Source organism: Stigmatopora nigra, chromosome 20 (genome assembly GCF_051989575.1).
Source record: "Stigmatopora nigra isolate UIUO_SnigA chromosome 20, RoL_Snig_1.1, whole genome shotgun sequence".
In the NCBI taxonomy this organism is placed as follows: Eukaryota; Metazoa; Chordata; class Actinopteri; order Syngnathiformes; family Syngnathidae; genus Stigmatopora; species Stigmatopora nigra.
The window spans coordinates 9,182,836-9,197,955 of record NC_135527.1 but is presented as its reverse complement, the minus strand read 5'-3'; the positions used below and the strand labels follow the sequence as shown (position 1 = coordinate 9,197,955).

Below are 15,120 nucleotides of genomic sequence, written 5' to 3'. Positions count from 1 at the left end.
TAACAAAAAACAAGGTCACAATTTATTCTTTATTAAATTATATTGGCTGGCAACAACATAGACAGAAAATCATTTCTGAGCAAGTCAAGCCAACATTTGAAGTAACTAAAGAGATGCGCGATGAGTTAGCATTAGCATCGCGGCTGGCCGGAATGAAGGGCGTGTCGTGGTCAATTGGCGTTCTTCTCAATCTTGGCCAATAGTTGCGATTCGTTCGCTCCCGTCAGGGTGTCGATCTGTCAAAAAAATGGAAAGGGGGTGCAGTTACAATATGGCTAACGGGGTAAAGTAGCCAGTTACCTTCTCGCCGTTCTTGAAAAAGAGGAATGTGGGCATGCAGCTGATTCCGTACTCCTGGGTGACATCCTGTCAGGCACCAAAACAACAACAACACAAAGGTAAGGCAAAAAAAGGACCGCAAAATGCAATTTTAATCAAAAAAGGCTAGCATACGTACGTCGCAATCGTCCACGTCGACCTTGAGGAAGACCACATCAGTGTACTTTTTGGACGCTTCCTGCAAAAGAGTCCAGAGTGAGCTTTAGGGTACAGTTATGGCAGGGATTGGGGTCATCAAGTCACCTCAAATTTTGGGCCAATCATCTTGCAGGGTCCACACCACGTGGCTGTGAAGTCCACCACAACCAACTTACTTCCGCTTCCTTTCAGGATGTTTCGGAACTCCTCCTGAAGACAACAAATGGAAATGGAATGTAACCAGAAACAACATTTGAGTTAGCATTAGCAATTCCCAGACCGACTACTTCTAGTTTGTTTTTGTTTATTTTGGGCAACATTTGAAACCTAATTTCGCCCATATGCTCCAAAATTGTTAACAATTACGCTATGCAGTTGCGTTATTGAATCTTCGATTGTGGGGGAAAACCCCTACTCATGTTACAAAGCGTATAAGAATATAAAAGTAGGCGAAAGTACGCTTTAAAACATGTAAAGATAAGTAACTTACGATGTTCTCGATTGATTTAACCATGGTTTCGATTCGGTCGGGGGAGATCGGTTGCGATCAAGTCAATAGCTGGAAGGCGGAAAGAAGACTGCGTTCGAATATGCGCAGTCACAGCGGGTTTGAAACGCCTTCTATTGCGTCATTCTAAACCCCCCTACTTGAGAGAAGACAGAGTCGGCGGTGTAAGTAACTGGCAGCCATTTTTCGTCAGATACCCACTGTGGTAATCTCCACCTAGAGACGAGAAGTTAGTGATTTTCCTTCACTAATATTACACTAAATCACACTTTGTTTGCTTCAGAAGAAACTATATTCCACAATTGTGATATTAGGTTTCGGGAAAGTATGAAAAATATTCTTAAATGTGCAATAACATTAGTGCACAACTTAAATGGCACCGAGCCAAAATGGCTGGCGAAAGACAGCGTGGAGCGCATAGAGATCTAAATCTACGCGACATTACAGCACATAATTACCATCATTTGATGCATTGCTGCCACCTATAGTTGAATTTGTGCTCATTTTCTTCCCACATCTGCACTTTTCAGATTCTTTCCATTCCAGAATGCTGCACCTGCTTGAATATCGCTGCCAGGCATTTTCTCCCATCTTATTAATAGAGCAGATTGTTTTACGCTCAGTCCAATCCATTGGAAGTAATGGACTCATTGGTGGGAGGGCGAAACAAATGTTATTAAACTAATTGTCAAGCTGACAGCGCATTAATATTAGAAAATATGACATTTGAGCAACAGTTTGGGTGTGTGAACTTTATTTCAATGGCAGGTGTGTCAAGCTAATGACAATGGAAAAGATAAGAGTCTGTAATTGTGGCCGATACAAAAGAAGCAGCTTGACGACGTTTGATGTCGACATCCCGTCGCTTGTCACACCTCCACGATGGCCTTGCCCGTGTTTTGGCCTCCAAAAATTCCCATGAAAGCCGCCGGCATGTTTTCAAAGCCTTTGGTGACGTGCTCCCGGCTCTGGACTTTACCCTGTGACACAAAAAATTAATTTTATGGCCGTAAAACGGAAACCGTGGGCGCCGTTTTCTGCTAGCGACCTCTTTCAACCAGCCCATCAGTCTCTTCAGGGACTCTGGGTGTTTTGACTCCCATCTGCTTTGCATGAAGCCCTCCATTTTGAGCTGCTTGACGATCATTATCATTTGAGGATAAGGACCTGTCAGGAAGAAATATAAATCTCCCATCTTGTGGCTATGCTAACGCTAACGCGACGGAGAAGACACCTGTCTGAGACTCCACGTCATTGTAAGTGGAGATACTCCCACATACGGCTATTCTTCCGAAATCTTTCATCTGCGACAGGGCCACGCTGGAGAAAGCTCCTCCCACCTGAAAAGGGGGCCAATGAATGGAAAGATTTGGAAACAACCTGCCGCGGATTGGCTCACGTTCTCGAAGAAGCAGTCATATCCCTCCGGAGAGGCATTCCTCAGGGCCTGGTCCAAGGATGCCACGGTTTTGTAGTTGAAGACCTGGTCAAAGCCCAGCTCTTTGAGGAAAGCCACCTTAGCGTCGGAGCCCGCCGAGCCCACCACCTTGCAGCCCTTGAGCTTGGCGATTTGCCCCACCACCGAGCCCACCGCCCCCGCTGCGGCGTTGACCAGCAAGGTCTCGCCCGGTTTCAGCGCCAGGACTTCCTCGATCCCGTACAGAGCCGTCAGACTACGGAGATGGAGGTGAAAAGGTCGGCGTGGACAGAGGCTCCTGGACTATCTTACCCGGGCATGCCCACGGCGCCCAAAGCCAGGGAGAGCGACACATCACCGGGCCAGTCGGGCATGACGGGGACAAGGTCCGACCCATCTGAGATGGCGTGCGTCCTCCATCCGCCGCGGCTTACAACATGGGCGCCGACCGGGAAGGCTTTGTTGTTACTCTGGACCACCCTGCAGAACAACAACAACTTTGAAAGTCTGGACCAGAACATTCCGAGCCGTTGATTCAGCCCGTTTGTTTCCGTGCGGCCGGGGTAAACAAAACCACATGCGGAAGAGCCGCCCCCCCTCATCGAAGTTCCTTACTTGGCCACTTGAGTTCCGATCATTACGTCTCCTTCCTTCATGCGAACGCGGCTGAAAGGCCTGGAGAGACAAAAAGCCACTTTAGAAGCCATTTTGTGCCAAACGGACGTTTCACCCACCTCATGTAAGGGTCAACGCTCAGAAAGAGCGCCTCCAAAAGTACCTCTGAAATGAGTCAATAAAAATTTATGAGATGGAGAACTTAGCATTTCATTTGAAGGGGTTACAAAAAATGTCCCTACGTCCATCTTTGGGCTCAGGGAGCTCCTCCGTTTTGAGTTGGAAGTCGCTTTCCTTGGGGAAGCCATCAAAGTGCTTGGTCAGGATCCACGTCTTAGCTCGGACCATGGTTTGACCTTTGACCTGCTGCGGGAGGGTCGCACAATAGAACTGCGTTCATTTTAACCCAATGACTGCCAACTATTAGACGTGGTCTAAAACTAAACTCATTTGTAAAATATGCTTGTGGATAAGAGGAAAACATCTTTTATCTACAGATAAATCAATCAAAATCTGCATGCATTTTTACCATTAAAACAACAGATCCTCACTAGCTCATCCCTGTGTTTATTAGATGATCATTACACCATGTGCAGTACAATTGCCAATAAAACTAGATTACACAGTGATCGGGTTAAAAGCTTATTGAAAAAGAATACTAAAAAACAACCCAACATTATTAATAGTTGTCTAGTAAAGCATTTCCCTTACCAGTAATTGTAGACAGTGGTGTAATAACTAAGGACTTGTAAAACAATGAGGCTCGTATAACGCTTCGAGGCAGTGGACGAGAGGAAGAAGGGGCGTCAACAAAATGTTTAGCTCGCACTCGATTGGTTGAAAGCTTTTCGTGCGCCATCACCCTAACGCCGTCCTCTCTTGATGACGTCGTTTGAATTCTTGCGGGAATTTTCAAGTATCTGAAGCTACTTGCTGAAGCTAACGGAACTTTTTAAACGACAGTGATAGGTAAGCGTTTATTGTTATATGAATTTGAAGTTAAATTCGAAGTGTCATGAGCGTTAACTGCGTAAATTTAACCCGAATGCGTGAAGTAATGTTATTGTGCTCTTTTCGAGTGTTAGCGAGAGGTTTCGTTTGAAGTCGCCGCCCGTGTTCAAAGAAAGCCGCATCAAGTAGCATTATATTTGGTATTGTACACGACGTTTATTCTTAGGAAAGTATTTGATGTTATTTTTTTCTTTTCCCAACACAGTCAGAGACAAGTTTGTCATATTATTTTCGGCGACCCAGTCAAAACGTCCACTATGTTAAGTGGGAAAGATTTTGTAGAGGCCATGACCCGGCTTGGCTACCCCGGCGCATCCTCACTGGGCTCCTCCGAATTTGACTGGCTATTCACCGGACCCCCAGAAAACCTCCCTTTCTTGAATTTTATCTGCCGAGGCCTCAACCGGCGTAATGTTTTGACCCATGAGGAGGCACGGGCGTTCGACAAGCTCCAAAAGTCCGGAAAGCCCATCCTGGCTCAAGAAGCCTTGGACGAGGTCCTGAAAACCGTCCCCTTGTTGAAAGTTGACAACCCGTCGGCGGAAGGAAGGACGTTGGAAGATTTGGAAGCCGAGCTCCAGGCGTTGCGAAAGGAGAAAAGGCAGAAACAGCAGCGTCTCAAGATGCTGGAGGCCGCCGTTGCATCCGCCGCGGACCTCGACGTCTCCCTGGCATCCCATTTGGACGGAGTTTCATCCCGGCTGACGGACGCCAAGGCATCCCTGGTGGCCGAAAACGCCCGTGCTAATGCCGGGCTGCAGAACCTGGAGAACCAGGTGGGGGAGCTAACGCGACGTCTTCTGGATTCGCCGGCGAACCCCAGCCCTTTCCAGGGGGACTTGGACGAGAACTTTTGCTCGGAGCCATTGCTGGATTTGAATAGGGAAAATAATCAAGTAGAGGACACAAGAACCCAGCTAGCCAGACTCAAACAGGCGTACGTGGTGGTTCAACGGCAGTTGATGGAAGCCATGGCGGAGGAGAAAAGCATCCAGGCTGGACTCCGTTGGCTCTCCAACAATTCCTCCAGTGTCCAGGTATTCCAGAATGTTTCAGCCGGTCTGTTCCACTTTTAACTTTCTCCATTTTCTAGAGCCTCGACGACTTGTCTTCCCTTCAACTGTATGAAGGCGAATCCGGAAAGAAATTGCGAGCGGCAGAGGCGGAGATGGAGGCTCTGCTGGTGGGACCGCTGCCTCTCGCCCTTCGGGAGTCAGCCCGTCTCATCGCCGTGGCGCCCGTGAAGGCGGATGATGCCCTGCTGCTGGCCAGGCTTGGCGACGTCACGTTGCGGCAGAATCAGGTTCGACAATGGTAGGTTTTGTGACTTCTCGTACACTCATTGTGGATTTGCGCCCCCAGATACGTGACAAACTACTCTGCCAGAAGGCGGCTTTGGATATTCTCCACTTGGCCCAGCAGATGGAGGCTAGAAAGTGGAACGAGTGCCTGGAGCATCTGGGCCACATGAGCGACAGGCTGGTCGGGATGAGGGAGGACGCGTCCCTCACGTCGAGCCATCCGGAATTGTCCGTCAACGTGAAGCCAAACCCCATCATCGGCAGCAGAGACGCCACATTCGCCAGGTACAACTCTTTAATAATTGTAGGCCTCTGATTAAAAATCCTCAAGAGACAAGAAAAATTTAGTAGTGCCCTTTTGTTGATGAGGTTCCTGATATAGCCACAGGAGGGCGGTAGATCGCCATCTTTGCGAAAACCATTGGCGTCAAATCAAACTTTTTTTTCCTCGCTTTTAAAAATATACAATAATAACTAACAAAATCTCCATCTAGTGTTCAAGACGAGAAGTGCAGCCAAATCGATAATTTTGGCTTCTTCATAATAAATCATGTTTTGATTTTCATGCAGACTGTAATTTCAACATCACTGGTTCAAATATTACAATATTTTTCATTGTTGTGATGTAGCACAAAAAAACCTACCATTCAAATTGCGTCTCTACTGCAAGAGTCCACAGGAGGGCGCTAAATCGCAATCTACAGCCCAGCTCGGGGTTACCATTTGCCAACCTGATGCCCTCTTCTCCCCAGACTCAAGCAGATCCTGGACCAGGACTCTTCCCATAAGAGGGCGGAGCCTTTTCTCACCTACGAGGCGTTGGAGCGCGCCGCCGCCGACCTGTCGGACAACCTCCGGGCCGGCCGAAAATCCCTGGCGGCGTCCGGCCGGGAGGGGCGTGCCGCCGCGGCCCAATTGGAAGACCACCATCAGGCCCTGGACGAGGCAGTGTCCACCGAGTTGCGGCAGCTGGTCTCTGGACCGCAGTTGTGTCTCAAAGCCATCGCCGGCCAGGAGCTGCTATGCGCTAACGCTAAGGTGGCTAACTCATGTCACTTTCTGACTGTCTTTTGCCACTTTTTGGTTAGCTTATTGGCTACTGTTCATTAGCGCTCACTTTGTTGTTGTTTTCCGCCAACAGGAATTGAAGGAAAAACTGTCGGAAGTGGATTTGAGGCTGCAGCATTTGTTGAAGCGCATTCAAGAATCCTCGGGTAACGTCAAATCCCTGCGCTCCCGGCTAGCCCGAGAACCCATCCTGGCCTCGGAGAGGAACGTCTACTCCCGCTTCCACACCGACGTCGTGGCCTTGCAGAAAACCGTAGAGGACCTGGAGCGAAAACAGAAGCTGACCAGAGGAAAACCGTAATGTCACCCACTATTGGACTTGGCTTCAATTGCCATTTCTGTTCAAAAACAACATCTCCCATCTCAAAATATCTTCTTCTCCTAAATAAAAGTTCTGGTTCCCCAATGGACATGACACATTTCTTCAACGTACTTAACTTTGTAAGCGATAACGTTTTTTAGTTCTCAGCAGGAGACGAACCCGCCAGCTTCAAACTTCTAACGTAAGCTTCTCTTCTACGTCGTCATGTTCTTTTGTTTTTTGTCCACGTGACATTCGTGTTTGCGTCTTTTCAGGCGCAGCGTCCACGTCGATAAAAAGTGCTTCTCTAGAACTACGTCTCTCCAAATCACGGTAAGAGTCGACACTGACGCGTCATGTCATGTTTTGCGCGTGCCAACATGGCTGGGGGGGGTGCCGTTGCGCGACCTGGGCCAATATGCTGAGTCGGATGCGTCGTCAAGGTCGTCTCCGGAGGCTTTCTCATTGAATATTGATGCCACAGCCTGCCGTTTGCTCTCGGCTGAGAAAACAAAAAACTCCCATTTGAGTTAAAAATAGACACGGAGGACTTTAATCTCGGGGAAATAGTCAAGATATTATTGAATATGACCTGCAGAAGAAGCTTGAATTCAACCTTTTGGAGTGAATTCTTTAAAAATGGCTTCTCTTTGAGATCTAATCTTAAAAAAAATCTTTGTTATTGCGAGGTTGGTGCCAATTTTGTGGCCAATGCGGCGCAGATGGAGCTTTGGCCTCCGGGGCGGCGACACCCGGCGAATAAAGATGCGTTTTTTTTTTATGGTAGGGCAAAAAGTAGCGCGCTTTGTGGGCTAGTTTTATGTGTCCGCATCTGCAGACCTTTATCGCTCCTTCCCATCCTCTGCTGAATAATAAATGAGGCGTGGAAGCACTATTCATTCCTCCAATAGCCCAAACTAATTTGTACCACAACGCCAATTTAGAGTTTGAAAAAGTCATGTTTTATGGCCCTAAATAGAATAAAATGTTTGAGAATGCTAAGATAAAGTTTTAAAAGGCCCAAAATGGAGGTTTTATAGCTAAAAAAAATAGCAAACAGCTTTAAAATGGCCCTAAATTCAAATTTTATGGCCCAAAAATAGCCAAGTTTGTTTATTTTCGCCCCTCCTAAAAACGGCATTTTCTTGCGGCTAAACCGAAGAAAACTGCTGAGTCTGCCGACTTCTCACTTTCGCATTTAGCTTGCTTTGCACGCCCAAAAAAAGCTCAGCGCCTGCTGGCGGGCTTCCGGTTCGATCGCCCCTAGCGCTATTTCAAGACGCGTCTCCGATTTACGGCTCTCCGTGGCCGCCACTGGTGGAAGTGCCGAGTCACCACGGCAGGGGGGAATTTAGCCTCCATCCCTTCGTCGCTTGGAATTCCACGTGGTGATTGACGGGCGCTCGCATCAGCACCTTAAAAGCTACTCGTCATCAGTTCTTCCTTCGCCACCCCCCGCCCCCATCCAGCTAAGAAACAAATGAACGTCGCTTTTTCAAAACTTATTTTTTTCAACTCCCGTACCGACAAATTATTTGACGCTAAAGAGACAGAATGGAGGAGCTAAACATAGCTAAACGTAGCTAAATGTAGCGAGCATTCGATCGGCAAAGACAGACAGCTCCTTGTGGAGGGATGTGTTGCCGTGGAGACGGAATACTAAGATGTAGCGTTCTCCGCAGGACAATAATCAGGCCATGGAGGAGGGGCGGCGCCTTAGATGCACACACACACATAGACACACACTAACTTGATTTAACCCCTTCAACTCCCTTGTTCTGTCAGTCAAAATAGCATTTAGCCTCCAAACAAACCCAGACCTAAACCCCAACAAGCATCTATTTTTCATATTTTTGTCTTACAATGGGAAAATATAAATTCTATTTCATTCATTTTTCTAGGTTTAATCCAAGTTACTTTTTGGACCCCAGTTTGAGACCCCCCAATTTTCAACGTTTCTGTGAGAACCCGATAACGTAGCGTCAGCAAGCGCATTCCGCTATCGCGCGCGGGAGGGGGGGGGCCGTTTTCAAAGCGTGCCGCCGAGGGGGCCCGGAGCAAAGGTCGCGACCGGGTCGGCCACAGGGGTTTTTAATCTTGGCCCGTGAGCTCACTTCCCGCGTATTTGGCCTTCGGGTTCCACGCACGGTTGACTTTACTCACATTATGGGATAGCGGGGGGGATTTAGTCGGAAAGCCGCGTCCATTGTCCGCCTATCGGAATGCCGTGTGTACACAAATTGACGCGTTAGCGGCCTGTTGGCTCAAAAACTTCCTAGATTAGATCTCATTACATTCAACTTTATTCGTACTTGGGAAATTTACAGGGAAACACCGCCACAATGTTTGTTATTGTTTGTTTCCTCTTCAATTTGGGTCTACGTTAGTACTACGTCAAAATCAATTAAAAATAGAAAGAAATACTTTTTAGGTTATTTGAAAATTGTTTGCTAACGCCACTCAATGTTCTCCACGTCTCGCCTCATTTGTCCAGCATCCCCGTCGCCATGGAAACCCGGCAGCTGCTCCCAGCGCTCGCTCTTTCCGTCCGTCTCCGTGGGCAACGGCGGGAGGCGCAGACTGGATCGCGCCGGTTCTTCTTTTCATGCTTTCCCAACACTCAAACACGAGGTATTTCCAGTCTTGCTTTAGCTCCCAAAAAGCTAATGTTAGCATACACTCTTACCTCAAGTACCCCCATTATTCATTCAATTCTATGTGAAGTACCCCATTTTTTCTCCTCCCCCATACATGGCGGAGGGGGGACCCTTTTGTCTCCATTAGAACCCGCATTCCACACATACCCACACGCGTTTTGCTCAATTCTAATGGGAATATGCGGGTTATCGTCTTAAATAAAGGGCGCCATTATTTCAAATGTCTAATTTCCTTTCTCTCTATCCAACAGTCTTATGGAAATCTGTCCACGGCGCCCCTCATTGTTCTGTGTGACAAGCCCCGCCCCCCCTCCGTGAGACCAGCATGTGCACATTCTTGAGGGTCCTGCAGTTTTTGGATAAGAAAAATCCAAAGTCAGACAGGTAGAATAAACAAACTTAAACTTAATTTATGCGCATATAAGCCCTACCATGGATTCAGTCATCATTTTTTTTAGTGAAACATACGGCCTTTATGCCAGAAAATATGATAAATTAAGAATAAGGATTCATTCAGCAATAGAAGACTGCCTTCCGCCCGTTTAGCATGCTAGCGCTAACTGGAGTGAATAAATAATTAGCCGTGGCGTAACTGCGTTGAAGCCAAAAGCATTTTTTTAATTGATACAATATATGTACAGCCAAGTGGTTCATAATGCAAGGAATCAACTGACAGGCCAACGCAAAAGTCCAAGAAAAAACACTTTGTACAATCATACATTGCAGCATCGAGACAAAATTTGCGCCCTACAATTGCGTTTTATTGCTCCGTTGGATGGCACGTGGGTTGCTTGGACTTTCCCCCCTAAGATTGCATCGGTTTTTTATATGTTTTTCTTGACAAAAATGCAGCATTTGGCATGGGATAGCTTCCCGTTTGAATATTATCATGACACCATGCAAACGACGTCCATTCGAGGAAATGTCGATGAAAAAGAAGAACATTTGGGAAAAGTACCGCGTTTGTGCTACCGGCGCCGAGGCTACCCACGTGCTTTCCAAAATGGCCGCCGTATTTACAACCCGCGTGGGGGGAAAAAACGCAAAGTCGGCATTTTTACATTCGTGCCTACGGGCGCTTTGACATCATCGTCGGGGTTAAAAACTCGGCTGGATATATTTGTGCTGTTTTTCTTCGGGGGAGGAGGACAAAATGGCCGTATTTTGACGTTGGGGTTTGTCATTGTGGGTAAACGGGGGGTGTGCTTGGAAGCTAGGCTTTGTTGACGTTAGCAAACTGCGGAAAAAGGCACAGAACACGTGGCTACGCGTCCAGTTTGTTTGGAAATATAGCTTCTTTAAGACCAGTTTTTACAGAATTATGAATATTAACTTGAATATTGTACCTCCTAAAGGTCGCCGCACCGCCAAAACAGAGATGGCAGGCCACGCCCACTGCGCTCGGATTGGACACAGTGGAATTTCTCATCCCAGAACAAGGTAAATTCCGGAAAAAAAGTGAGATTGGACGCCAATAATATGGGTGTCGTAAACTGAAAAATTGGGGGGTGGGTGTTTTTTAAAATGTCATTTTAGAATGCATTTTAAGCTACTTTTAATTATTTGAACTTAATGGTTATGAGCCAGGGGTGTCCAACTAGGGGTCAAAGGTCAGATCTGGGTTAATGTTTTTTCCCAAAATTTTGAGGATTATTTATTCATTTTTATCCTATTTTTTTAATGAGGTGCTAAAATGAAATGAAAATAAGTCTATTTTTTTAATTAGAAGGAAAAAATAGAAAGTATTGACTGTTAGAAGACAAATTTTTGATGATGATGAGTTACAAGGTCATAGGTCATCAATAATGGTATTCCCATCCGATGTGGTTCGCTTTGTAGTTTGGCTAAAAACATGCCGTGCAAACCTCTTTTTTGAGTAAATCCCCTTTTGCATGCATTTTAACATTCTCTTATGATCTTAAAAAAAAGTAGCACAATTCATATATATCTCTATGTTCATATATATATAGCAGGCATATACACCGTATTTTACAAAATAAAAGTTTGGCTGGAAAATACGGTACATACGTAAATACTACGTCGGGTGGTGGATCCAATTTTTGCGCATTTTTCTCCCATAATAGTGAAAAAATTCATATTTCTTAACTTTATCTGATTTGCTATAATAAAAGGCAATAATTAAGTATGCTAAATATGCTAGTCACTCTTTTTGGTCTATTTTTATGTATCAATCTAATCCGTATTTTCAGGTTTGTCTTTTTACTGGGTGGACAGGGCCTGGAATTAGCCACACCCCCAGATTTAGTGAATAGTATCACAACTGTCAAAAGAAAAACATTCAAATCTGCAATATGGTAATTTAAGGACACCTTTTGATAAGCCATTGTCATATTTCAATATCATTTTTTTCTAACATTAACCCCTCCCCATTATGGGCATGCTGCATTGCATTGCGTTTGCATTCCACTTTTAGGGCAGTGTTGCATCAGGCCGGTCTGTGCGCAAGGGGGCGGGGTCAGTTTCTGGGGGAGGGGTGGGGCTTCACAATCTTGTCATTTAAGCGGAGCGGCCAGGCAAAAAGGGGGCTCATGCAGAAATGCTGTGAGAGGGCCGAGGCCGGGGACTGGGGAGGTCAAAGGTCAAAGGGGGAGGGGCTATCAGACACTCCCATTACCGAGGTTTCGTTCCAAGATATTTGGATACTTTCACTATAATACATTGCTGGCTTTGCTATGTTAAATGAAGGAAATCTGGTGGCCTTGTGCTGAAAATGGTGGATATTGCTCGCCATTGCTCTTTTTGGCTAGCGTCCACCGACCGCTGTGGCGCGTTAGCGTCGGTAGAAAATGTAGAAAAGATGGACTTGCCCCGCCCGCGTGTGCCTTTTGTTGGATTCTGTTTGCGTACGTTAACGTGTCGGCGGTTCTTTTGCCAAAATGGAGGGCGGAGGGGGGGGGGGGTTAGCGAGTGGAAGAGGAGACAGCCATGTTAAATAAAAATAAATAAAAAGCCTTAGGGTTAGGCAGGGGCTGACTCCCGGTCTCACTCCTCGCGGAGTTGCAGGCGGTAGCGGCTGTACCGGATCTGGAAGAAGAAGCTCTCGGCGGCCGAGCGGTTGGTCCCCGGGAGCCGGTAGTCCTCGCTGCGCCCCGTCCGGCGGAAGCCCAGCGACTCGTACAGCTTGTGGGCGGCCATCTTGACGGCCGTGGTGCCCAGGACCACGGCCGCGTAGTTGTTGCGCACGGCAAACTCCAGCACGCGGCGCCCCAGGGCCTTGGCGATGCCTTTGCCGCGGTAGTGGGAATCCACCGACATGCGCCGCAGCTCCACCGCGTTGTCGTCCTCGCGCCCCTGCGCCGCCACGATGCCCACCACGCGGCCGTCTAGGATCGCCACCCAGAAGCAAGAACCTGGGGCGGAGGGGTCAAAAGGTTATCATTCTTGAAGGACATCCATCACTGTCAATAAATGCTAACTGCTAAATGGCAACATACATTCTCTGAATATGCTAGCTTGCTACAAGTAGCATTCCTCATTCCAACTGCTATGAATTGCATTGCTAGCTTTTAAAAACCAAGATTTTTGACCGTTTCTCACTCAAAAAGAGGTTTTTCGGTCCTAATTGTTTTTTCTTCTTGTTTTTTTAGGCCAAAGTGATGTTGAAGTACCGCCTCCCCATTGGTTCCTTCTTGGATTGTCCCAAAGCAGTGAGCCAAGATCAATGGTGACCCTTCCCGCCCTCGCCCTCCTCCACTCGGAGCTTCAACAGTGGGGGGAAGGTAAGAGAATAGCGTGGGGAGGAGGGGCCACGTATCCCCTTCCCGCCATGCGAGTCTTACCAGCGGGTTTCATGTAATAAGCCTCGATGTCGGCCATGTCGGTGTGCAAAGCGTGCTCCAGGTAATCGTGGATGACTTTCCCGCTGTAGTAGTAGCGCGCTCCCATTAGCGCTAGCGGCGCGCAGCAGGTGAGCGCCAATGATTTGGTCACGTAAAAGCACATCACTGCCAAGGAAAGGGAAAGTGTCAGAAAAGCGCCTGACCAATGCGGCTCCTTGGCCACACGTGGCTTATTGCATGAGATTTGAATGTAGTTTTCATATTTGATTTGAAATGTACTGTTTTGACTTTAGCTCTATTGTGGTAGTTATGTGAAATAATACATTGACTGGGATAGTCTAGGTAAATGTCTTTCATTGTATATCACTAGCAGATGTCCAATCCGTTTCAAATAGATGGGAGGGTCGGCAATACATTCTGCAGAACTGTGAGCAGGTTGTTGCAACTTAAGCGTTCTCCAACCTTTTGAAAAGCCACTCGTTAGTTTGTAAGGATGGACGACGGCGATACGCATGCGCAAATAACACCCCCCCCAAAAAATTGCCCCCCTCCTCCGTGCCTTTTGTTGCCAGCGTTTTCCGACGGGTTGCGTCAAAACACCTGTGGCCCCCCATGACGACCCTTACCTGTGACCAGAGCGTAGAAGAACTGCGTCCGGGGCTGTTGCCCCAAGCCCCGAAAGGCCGTATTGGGGATCCTCTCCATGATGCCCTCGTAAAAGATGCGGCGCACCTCCTCGCGGTCGCCGCGCTCGAACTCGCGGATCGTCACCGTGTCCCGCCCGGCGCTGGGGTCCTTGGCGGCCTCACCGGCGGCGGCGGCGACGGCGGCGGCGGTCCACAGGATGGCCTCCTTTTTGGCCCCGGGTATAGCATCGCGTTCGTCCGCCACAATTTTGGTCTCGCAAACCATTTTGGGAGACGAACAATGCATGCAAGTGGCCTGCCGAGTCGAGCCCCCCTCCAAGCAATGTGGCCGGCCGGCGCCCCCCTCCCCAAACCAATGGGATCAAAGCAAAAAAAAAAAGAAGGAATGGAAAGGATGGCGGTATAGGCAGACCAAGGTGTTGCTGGGGAGGGAGGGCTGTGTGGATGTGTGTGTTGTGTGTGTGTGAGTGAGTGAGTGTGTGTGTGTGTGGAATGGGGGTTTCTGGGGGGGCGTCCGCTGCAACCCTGAGCGATTCTGGCGACCGAGGCTCGCCGGTTCGCCACCAGCTCTATTTATAGGCGGGGCAAGGCAGGGCGTGTGGATGCGTCGATTGGTGGAAGCCCCGAGATGCTGACTGACGGCGGAGGAGGGTGCTGCTGTTCTCTCTTCTTCTCCATTTGGGTCGAGTTGGGAGGGAGGGAGGGCTGGTATGGGCTGGGCTAGGCTGGGCTGGGTCGGGACGAGCCAGCCCGGCTTTGCTTTCTGCTCTGCGTCAAACGGAACTTGAGCTTTCTACGTACCGAGAACCTGAAAAAAAAGGGAAAAAAGTACCTTGGAATAGGAAGGCGTTCCCATGCAGCGTCTGCTGCACTGCAGTCAGGCCACGCCCCCCTTTCCCGAAGAGCGCTTTTTACGTGGTTCACCAGCACCCCCCAGCCCAGCCCACTCCCCCAACCATCCCACAAAGCTTTATTCGTGTCTGATGGTGCTTCTCTCAGTTTAAGTGCATTGGACATCTACTAGTGTGAAACTCATTGGACATTTGGTGGTGATTTCAATGTAGCTCTCCCGCCTAGTGGTGGAAATGTGTTAGTGTAGTCCAATGATGGCGCATCTTTGCCATTAAGAGTGATAGACAGCATTTTGACTGGTGCATTGCTGCGACAGTGCGTTGGTGTGTATCAGTGCCCTCCTGTGGTCAATATGCGGAATTGCAGTTTTGGGGTAATGGTCAAGTCATTCTTCCACAGGGATGAAAAAGCAAAACTAGTATAGATTTAGAGTTAAGATAACAATTCAAATATCATTTTTCAATCT

General features: G+C 47.9%; 4 protein-coding genes across 4 annotated transcripts; 1 reads left to right on the top strand and 3 right to left on the bottom strand.

Annotated features, from left to right (window-relative positions):
• Window positions 1-15: 15 nt before the first annotated feature.
• On the bottom strand, window positions 16-1,127 carry txnb (thioredoxin b). The gene is made up of 5 exons (XM_077742701.1): window positions 968-1,127; window positions 583-687; window positions 458-517; window positions 301-366; window positions 16-236 (listed from the first exon to the last, which is right to left on the bottom strand). The coding sequence occupies exons 1-5, from the start codon at window positions 989-991 to the stop codon at window positions 171-173; spliced, it is 321 nt and encodes a 106-aa protein (XP_077598827.1). The 5' UTR covers window positions 992-1,127; the 3' UTR covers window positions 16-170.
• Window positions 1,128-1,722: 595 nt separating this feature from the next.
• LOC144213974 (prostaglandin reductase 1-like) lies at window positions 1,723-3,832 on the bottom strand. The gene is made up of 9 exons (XM_077742700.1): window positions 3,729-3,832; window positions 3,260-3,383; window positions 3,137-3,182; window positions 3,018-3,077; window positions 2,715-2,882; window positions 2,385-2,658; window positions 2,220-2,325; window positions 2,034-2,152; window positions 1,723-1,965 (listed from the first exon to the last, which is right to left on the bottom strand). Exons 2-9 carry the CDS (start codon window positions 3,363-3,365, stop codon window positions 1,855-1,857), a joined length of 990 nt encoding a protein of 329 aa, XP_077598826.1. The 5' UTR covers window positions 3,366-3,383; window positions 3,729-3,832; the 3' UTR covers window positions 1,723-1,854.
• An 18-nt stretch (window positions 3,833-3,850) lies between these two features.
• haus3 (HAUS augmin-like complex, subunit 3) lies at window positions 3,851-6,803 on the top strand. The gene is made up of 6 exons (XM_077742698.1): window positions 3,851-3,986; window positions 4,234-5,065; window positions 5,122-5,331; window positions 5,391-5,614; window positions 6,082-6,367; window positions 6,471-6,803. The coding sequence occupies exons 2-6, from the start codon at window positions 4,286-4,288 to the stop codon at window positions 6,696-6,698; spliced, it is 1,728 nt and encodes a 575-aa protein (XP_077598824.1). The 5' UTR covers window positions 3,851-3,986; window positions 4,234-4,285; the 3' UTR covers window positions 6,699-6,803.
• Window positions 6,804-9,944: 3,141 nt separating this feature from the next.
• nat8l (N-acetyltransferase 8-like) lies at window positions 9,945-14,361 on the bottom strand. Its single transcript, XM_077742533.1, has 3 exons — window positions 13,782-14,361; window positions 13,156-13,320; window positions 9,945-12,726 (listed from the first exon to the last, which is right to left on the bottom strand). Exons 1-3 carry the CDS (start codon window positions 14,086-14,088, stop codon window positions 12,359-12,361), a joined length of 840 nt encoding a protein of 279 aa, XP_077598659.1. The 5' UTR covers window positions 14,089-14,361; the 3' UTR covers window positions 9,945-12,358.
• Window positions 14,362-15,120: the final 759 nt, after the last annotated feature.